Genomic DNA, 8,802 nt, shown 5'->3' with positions numbered 1-8,802 from the left:
AGTACTGTGCCGCACTTGAGAGCGTTCAAGCACGACCCGTGAGTGGTCTCGGTATTGGGGGCATGGTATGCTCTCCTCGTCCTAGTTCTTTCGTTGCTACGGCCATGAGACTTCAGCCTTCTATATGTTTGCATGTTCAATTGTTGTTGGTCGTGTACGCATTTCAATCTTTGGAAGCGGTCAAGGCCCGGCACAATGACAAGCCATCACTCTTACGCATTGTTGGACGCTCATCAACAATTGTCCTAAGTTCAAAGATCAATACCGTGAACTTCAAAGGAAGAGAGGCAAAAAGATGGCCGCGTTGGCCGGAGGTGAAGATGGTGAGGCGTTGAAGAGGCCGAGGGGCAAGACCAACTCCAAGGTGGACGACATACGTGATGCGTCATCCATGGCCTTGCATGAGACTTTGCACGACATGATGTCTCAAAAGGATGTGAGGGACGAGAAAAAGCGACAAAGCAAGGACAAGCAAATGAAGAAATACATAGAGCTTCAAAGGAATAAGCTTGAGATGGAGGAGGCGGCCAAGAAGAGGAAGACCGACATGGAGGAGGCGTCCCGGCAAAGGCAGCTCGACATCGAGGCCGCCAATGTCACAGCTAGGCAGAGGCAGCTCGACATCGAGGCCACCAATGCCGCAACGAAAGCAAAGGAGGTGGCCCTAGCGATCATGAGCGTGGACTTGACCAAGATGAGCGAGAAGACGAGGAGCTGGTTCGAGGCCAGGCAGAAGGACATGTTCGACGCCGACGGCCTGAACTAGGTCGTCTGTTCGGCCGTGACGTTCTTTTTGGAGGTTGGCATGGGTGCCGGCCGTTGGGCTGCTGGCTATGTGCCGGCGAGAAACCTATTCATTTTAGGGGTTGGCTGTGTTGTCGGCCGCTGGTTGTGTTGCCGGCGACAAAACTATTCATTTTGTAGGCTGACTCTGTTGCCGGCCGTTGGCTGTGTTACCGGCAAGGACGTGTAGGGCCGCTGGCTGTGTTGCCGGCGTGAACTAGGGCCGCTGGCCTGAACTAGGGCGTGGTTTATTCCAAATTGGCGTTTGAAAAAGGAGATGGACAGGAGTGCACGGCCACCGCATGGCCCGTACACGACCCCATTGTCCTAACCAAAACGGATAAAATCCGGGCAAAACGGACGTCCGTTTGGGGTCGTGCACTGGAGTGGCCTTAGTTCCTTGTATATGGTGCATGTAGTATTTGTCCGTTTCTTTTCTTTTCCGCATCCGACAAATACAGTATTCAAACCCCCACTATTTATCCCGCTTCCAAAAATGTGAAATATGATACGGTTTGTAAGCTATCAAGCCGATAATAAGAATGAACTGTCAGCTGTAAGAAAAACTAAACAACAACGCCAGTGAGCACATCCTATGACTTTCACTCAAAGGGGAGGGCACATTAAAGCGAAGGTACATCACCATTTCACGTACAATAGCTTCACAATGGATGCAAAAAGGTACTACTCCCTCCGTTTCAAAATAGATGACCCAACTTTGCTCTGATACAAGTGAGTAGTATACAGTGTATTAAAGATGGAGTGATGGTCAAATTTGCTCTGAGATCAACTGAAACTTGACCGATCTGAGGTCTCGTCTGCATAATACTCCTACAATGCACCGAAGATGGGGTTGCACCTGTTACTTTTCGGACTGCAAGGACTTGACTCACTGGTGCTTGACATTTTTCATTTTAATGGAAAAGAAAAGGTGCAATCACAAAATTTTAACATCGATTTACTTATGACAGAGCCACTATGTATGTACGTCATTCCAAGTATTTTTTTTCTTTCACATTCAAAGATAAGTAGAGAGACCTGAAGGATTGGAGTATCGACAAAGAGCGAGCTATGGACAGGGATGCGTGGAAGCTTGCTATCCATGTGCCAGAGCCATGAGTTGGTTGCGAGATCTTACGGGTTTCACCTCCAGCCTACCCCAACTTGTTTGGGACTAAAGGCTTTGTTGTTGTTGTACATTCAAAGATAAGTAGAGAACATAAGGGGAAAAAATGTAAACCTAGAAAAACAAACGCTATATGTTAGTTTACATCCAGACAGAAGTTAAAAATGAAACAAAACTTTGAAGAGGTTGCTAAGCTCATGTTCCATACGCCCTGCCCAGATCGGTATAGCCTACTTCATGCTCTTATACATGTCGTCAATGATGCCCTGGAGAAAGATGGCAACGAATTCAGATGGATAATGCCTATCAAATTACTTTGAAAGACACGATGCAAAATACACATGTATCGATGAATCGCAGGTGTGAATCGTACCTGATAATATTTGAGGAGCTGCGGCCGCTTCTTCTTGTAAGTGGGGGTGATTAGGTCGCGCTCCATGTCAAAGAGCACTGGCTCCAGATGAACAGCCCTGATCATCTCAAAGCCTTTGAGCTGTTGCAACAAAATCAGAGAACGATCATGTCACAGATATATCTGTCAAGGTCATCACATATTCACATGTGACATTGTTCCAGAAGTCCTTGGTATGTTTAACTACTAGCCAGGTTAACAACTCACCTTCTTCTCTTTGCCAGTTTTGCTCAGTTCTTCCAAGATGAACTCTTTCGCTTTAGCATCTCCGCATATCGAGGCAAAGTCTCCGCTAACCCCGTTGGACTCAGCCCATCGTTCCAGACCTTGCTTGTTGGGGTTGATCACCGCAACCAGGCATGATTCAAAGCTGTTTCCGTACACCCAAATCTGAAGAAATTCGTCTAAGTTAGTGGGTAGCACATGGATTTTTTTTATATATAATGCTGTGGAATACTCGGGGGTAAATGAGTGCGTGGAGGTTGTCCCCGGACTATACCGAATCAACATTAGGAGCTTGACCAAATATGTTCTCTAGATTCTCAACCGCGACATATTCTCCTTGGGAAAGCTTGAAGATGTTTTTCTTGCGGTCGACGATCTTCATGCTTCCATCATGCTGCCACTCACCAATGTCTCCTACAGTAGATGTGGAAACGAGCAAATCCAAAAGAAGCATTCAGAGAGACTGATATGTCAAAGACCTTAAAATGGCAAGTTGAATGGCTGTTTTATGATGAGCATCGCCTATTGGCGAATAAGTCTACGAAATATTTGGTTTCCTCTTGCCATTCGTGACTGACATTGACATCATACCTGTGTGGAACCAGCCATCGACCAAGACTTCCTTGGTGAGGTCTTCTCGCTTATAGTATCCTGAGAACAAGGTGTCCCCTCTGATGCAAATCTCCCCACGAGGTGATTCTTTTGATAATGCATCATACCCCATCTCAGGAACAGACTCTAAGCGTACTTCAACGTATGGGACAGGAGGGCCGACAGTTCCCAGCATGGACATGTTGTTTGGCAACGAAACAAAAGACCCAGCACAGGTCTCTGTGAGACCTATAAAAACAAGCAATTACAATCAAGTTAGTCAGGTATCTCAGTAACTACTCAAGATTTGTTTTTTCTTTTCGCTGAATTCTGTGCAATAAAATCATAATATATGGCTATAAGCATACCATAGCCTTGAAGAACATGAGAGCATGTAACGACACGCAGAAACTCCTCGACATGATTAGATAGAGGAGCTGCACCAGATAAAATTACTCGCACTCTACCACCTAATCCTCGTTTCACCTATACGGTTGCATGATAAAATTAAAGCTGAACTCAGCATAAATATCAGAGTTTAGATCAGAACTGCCATTTTAGAATTATTCTCATTTTGGAGTACCTTGGTGAATACTAGTTTGTCGAAAATAGAAGCAGCATCTTCATGCTTGCTTCCTTTTATCATGTTCCCTTGTTTGCTGCAGAATCATATAGTATTCAGAACAAAAGAACAAGAATTTCATCACCATGTCAGAGAAAAGACTTGACTAGAATGATCAGATAAAATCTTACTATTTGTACGCAACATTGAACAATGTCTTCTTTAGGAAACCACCAGTTGAGACTTTATCTTGAAGTCCTGAATCAAAGAAGAATGCAATATTATCACCTGCCCAGATGGTAGAAGAATAATATTAACCTGCATATTACGTTTGGATTTCAGGTTTAACACTGTACCTCCATAGATTCTGTCTAGCACACGTGGAACAGCACAGAATATTGTTGGCTTGAGTTCTCCAATGTCTTCAACCAAGAGTTTGACATCCTGAAGCAGATTGTTTATTGATCAGAATGTGCTACTTTGATATGAAGAAAGCAACAAGCAATAAACAGTGTGTTTCATCCATCCTTACTCCACGCCAAAATCCAATTGAGGCCCCGTGGTGAATGAACACCTCCTCAATCACACGGTCAAATATGTGGGCAAGCGGAAGATAAGAAATGTAAACATCATCCTCACGAATCTGTTACAATGAATCAGATCCAAAAGAAATGAGAATATATCTCAAAGGTACTGAAAACGGCAGTGAAATATGAATAGCTGCACCTGTTCATTTGAATTGCGAAGGAACTCATCCACTGCTGAAACAATTGTGATAATACTCTTATTAGAGATTAAAACTCCCTTTGGATCACCAGTTGTTCCACTGGTATACATTATCGTGCATATGTCAGCCTTATCCTTTGGAGGGAGTTCATACTTCTCTTCAGCCCCATCTCCCTGTAGGTGTAATAGTTAATGAAGTTAGTTATTCTAGTGTCAGATGGATATAAAATCATATTGCTCACAAGGATGTCCTTAAAATTCAATATATGGTTAAAGCATAGACAAGAAAGAGTGTGTTTGACATATTAGTAGCTCCATTTTCACAAAACAGTTGTCACAGAAAGTGAGAATCTTACCTTAAGCACAAACTCGGACCATGAGTAGATAGACAATCCGTTCTGCTCAACCTTTTCCTTCTGATCGGGGCTGACCTTACCAAAGCTCACGATGGCTTGAAGCAAAATGTGACCATATCAACAAAACATATACATGGCACTATAGCTTAACAACAGAGAACTAACTCATGTCTAACTCACTCTTCAAAAATTTGGTCGCGTTTGGTAATGTCTTGAGTACCTGAAAAGTACCCCCCAAAATATATTTGAAACACTCAAAACACAAGGTAGATCACATGTAATAGAGTCACCAACTTCTACATGCACTGTGCTATGATGATTCTAATAAATCAATTAACACATTTGTATGTCATATCTTACAATCTCCTTGGGTGTTTATTAGGAAAACAACCTAATGGTTATAGAATATATAACGGAATTACCGAATTAGCACGGAATGTAGAACTCCAGGTATTCTATCTGAGATAAATAGTCATTTTACTGACCTAATTACTTTGAAAGAGATTCTTAATAAACAAAGCACTGAGATTAGCCAAGTACTCCCTCCCTTCCAAATTATTTGAAGTTCAAGCTTTGTCTCAAGCCAAACTTCTCTTAAGTTTTGACCAAGTCTATAGAAAACTAACTTAATATCTATAACATTAAATATATATAGTATGAAAATATTTTATGAAATTTAGTGTTGCAAATGTTGATATAGATTCCTATAAACTTAGACAAACTTTTTACTTATGACAAGATAGAATTTCAAATAATTTGGAACAGAGGTTACTACTACAACATGCTTTCTAGTATTGGAACATATAGTTAAACTAGTTGGTGTTCCAGTGGAGCAATGTACCTCTCCAATCTTCTTCTCCTCCACAAAAGCAATTTCGACCTCTGCATGGCACAATATAAATTCTATTGCCCCAGCACCTAAAAACATCAATAGATGGGAGATATCAGCATGCCACTGTTAAACAACTTCTAAACTCAAAATTCTGACATGTGAGGGCATGCATCCATGTTCTGGTGCTCACTGTTTCAGCTACCATATTTATTTTTCAATATCCAGTGAAACCAAGAAAAACATACCAAGTGTGTCATACAATGGAACACAGTAAATGCCATGGGCATTGCAGGCCTAAGAAAATAAGCAAAGAAAAAAATTAGTGATGAGAAAATAGTAACAGCATTTTGAAAGTTGTGATGTGATAAACGAAAATTATAGAAGTATTTTTAGAGAATGTTGACGCAACATTATTTTAATATAACACAGTTAGGAGATTCCTAGTACAGAGGAATGCACACAGTTTTTTCTACATTTTCTTCTTTAAAGACGGTTAGAAAAAATATGAACAAATGTATGAGAATTTTTTTTAGCTTTGGGCAGAACAGGCAAATTTGGTGTAGGACATGTAGCTAAAAGTGGGACCTTTCTTTTGGACATTAGAATACTGGGGTCCACAAATTGGACTAAGGATTTCATAACACTGTCTAATGAAGACGGCAACATAACCAAAGTGGTAACACACTAACATCCATTGTTTCTAATTTGCCCCACGTATTAAGCATCATTAATCCATACAGTGATGATATGTATCGCATACCTGCATACTGACAACCCACTCAGGGCTATTGCCTCCATAGATACCACATCGTCCTCCCTGCAGATGATCAAGGAGCAACCAATCAATCAGTAAGTAGTTTCAGAACAATACTAAACACTAGCCACACATAATAATACTGAAAGGAACCATGAACCTTCCCAATTTTGCAGTGTTATCTCAGAAAAAAAGGAGTGTGCAAGATCACGAAACAAGCATCAAATGCCCAGATCACTGGTGGCACATACCTTGTTGATGCCGCAGCTCCGGATTGAAGCCCCTACCTTGATCACAGTGTCGCATACTTCTTTGTAAGTCACCCATGTGTACTTGCCAGCCTGATATGAAATTGACACAGGGTAGGAGATTGCAAATTAATCCGCCATAACAAAACTGAGAAGCATTGAGTGCAAAAGTATGAAATCTAGTTTGGGAAACTGAGGGCCATGGACCAACCTTTCCGTCCACGATTTCACGGCGGCCCATCATCGGGTTGTCAGGGTACTTTTCCGCAGACAAACTGTACACATGCAAGCAAGCATATTATTAGGAGATTAAAATGATGTTTCTGTAGAGAGAATACATTTATTTCACACAGATATTGGATATGATTTTTAGCATTCAGAATGACTGTGTTCAGTTGTAGTTTAGTTTTCTGGTTCCAGATGTAGATTGGACATAAGGACAAGGTTTGGTTATGAAGTATGTAGAAATTGTGTCAGCGTTATGGTTTTTACCTGTTTGGTAGCACATCTGTAGTATTATAAGATGTAAAAATATTTCTGTTATGGTTTTTACAAGTTTTGTACTCCACCTCAGTATGTAAATATTTTATTCCCAAGTTTGCAAACACGACAGAGCAAAACAAGGTTGACGCTTTCAGTTTTCTTGTCTGGCCTTAAATTATTCTACGTAGCATCAGGTTCCTCCTGAAGGCATGCCTGCATTGAATCTTCTATCTAATTCCGACCAGGAGGAAACCACAAGACGTTTCTGCGTGTGAATAACCGATGGATTTTCATATTTAATTTGAAAATCACTGTAACTGTTACGTCAACAATTGCGTATATATATACTGTACAAAATAAAAGCCAGCCGTTTGAACGGCGCCAAGGTATTATAGCTAATTGTGGCCGCATTGCAGGATCATTCGAAGGAACAACAGGATGTATGATCTGTCCCGGCCGACCGAACGAGTAACAGCTTTGTAAATAATTCCCGAGAGGGAGAAACGAAACGAAATCAAACCAAATCGAGCAGCCGTACCGGAATATGTCCCAGCATGACTCGAGCCCCGGCACGGCGGGCGGCGACGCCCCGCCGGCGCCGGCGGCGCAGCGGTAGACGGGCCCGGACGACGGCGCGCCGCCCTCCTCGGGCGCCGCCTCCCTCCCCTCCGCCACCTGCACCAGGTACTTCATCGTGGCGTCCGCCGTCCCTCCCTCTCGTACGCGACCGACGCCTTCCCCGATCTCTCTCGCTCGACAGGAATCCACAGCGGATGGGAAAGGCAAGGGAGGCGGCACGGGAAGGAAGGCCAGGCTTGGCTTGCGCTCCAATATAGGAGTACGGCGCAGGTGGTTGCTGCATTCAAAATAGAATAATTTATTGTACGTATTTCTGATTGTATTTTTTCGGAGTATTTATTTATTAGCATGGCGTGCGGCGTACGCTCATCTTGCTTCTGTAGACAGAGAAAGAGATTCAGATGTATAATTCGCAAAAGAAAAAAAAAACAGAGATTCAGATGTAGGAGTAGTTGGTCAGCGAAAAAAAGCGGCAATAACTATGAACAGAGAGGAACAGGTTAGTCATGTTTAATTCTGGGCAAGAGGGGTCCAACTTGGCCAACGGGGCCACTTTGTTGGACGCTGACATGATCACCGATCGCGGCCTTCTAGAACCTGAAAAGCATTGCGGATTGTTTAGGACATGTTCAACACCATCCCTTAAACCGGACACACCGTATTCCGTGGACCAGCGAAGAGCAGTTCATGAATACTGAAGCCAGCTATCCAACTGTAGCCGCAAATGCCTGAAGACATTTTAAATGAAATTTAATGAAATTAAACAAATTTAATGCAAAATTAAACAAACCGGACGAATTTCATTCGAACTTGTATAATTTTTACATAAAACCGGATGATTTTCACCTAAACCGGAGCACTTGCATTACATTTTCGACATATTTCAACTATACTCTATTCTAACCTAGTCTAAATGATCGACAGCGCCCGTTTCCCACGACATGCCTTTCCCATGCTCGGCACGGCAACCTTGTCGGCCGCCAATGAGCTCTGGAAACTAAAGCTCTGTATCCACGAAGCGGGCAAGCAGCTAACCGGCCAAGGATGATTAGCCCACGAAGCTTAGCTCAATGGGAGGGGAGGAGTAGTGGCCTTCGTGGGACCCAAGCGCCGACGGCCTCCCAT

The 8,802-nt window shown here is 42.8% G+C and overlaps 1 protein-coding gene across 1 annotated transcript; it reads right to left on the bottom strand.

Annotated features, from left to right (window-relative positions):
* Window positions 1-1,722: 1,722 nt before the first annotated feature.
* On the bottom strand, window positions 1,723-8,285 carry LOC119309402 (long chain acyl-CoA synthetase 4-like). The gene is made up of 20 exons (XM_037585411.1): window positions 8,275-8,285; window positions 7,637-7,954; window positions 6,827-6,890; window positions 6,619-6,708; window positions 6,374-6,430; window positions 5,859-5,907; window positions 5,623-5,699; window positions 4,962-5,001; window positions 4,782-4,876; window positions 4,426-4,599; window positions 4,232-4,342; window positions 4,056-4,143; window positions 3,891-3,957; window positions 3,721-3,796; window positions 3,506-3,623; window positions 3,138-3,386; window positions 2,821-2,960; window positions 2,529-2,711; window positions 2,283-2,402; window positions 1,723-2,175 (listed from the first exon to the last, which is right to left on the bottom strand). Exons 1-20 carry the CDS (start codon window positions 8,283-8,285, stop codon window positions 2,140-2,142), a joined length of 2,163 nt encoding a protein of 720 aa, XP_037441308.1. The 3' UTR covers window positions 1,723-2,139.
* Between the last annotated feature and the right edge of the window lie 517 nt (window positions 8,286-8,802).

This window comes from Triticum dicoccoides, chromosome 5B (genome assembly GCF_002162155.2).
Source record: "Triticum dicoccoides isolate Atlit2015 ecotype Zavitan chromosome 5B, WEW_v2.0, whole genome shotgun sequence".
Taxonomy (NCBI): domain Eukaryota; kingdom Viridiplantae; phylum Streptophyta; class Magnoliopsida; order Poales; family Poaceae; genus Triticum; species Triticum dicoccoides.
This window is presented reverse-complemented; position numbering and strand designations above follow the sequence as displayed.

Excerpts from the sequence above, each read along its gene's own strand:
- LOC119309402 (XM_037585411.1), bottom strand. Across the intron at positions 4,600-4,781 it reads GGTCCGAGTTTGTGCTTAAG|GGAGATGGGGCTGAAGAGAA; the intron begins GTAAGATTCTCA and ends TTACACCTACAG. Across the intron at positions 3,797-3,890 it reads TTCAATGTTGCGTACAAATA|CAAACAAGGGAACATGATAA; the intron begins GTAAGATTTTAT and ends ATGATTCTGCAG.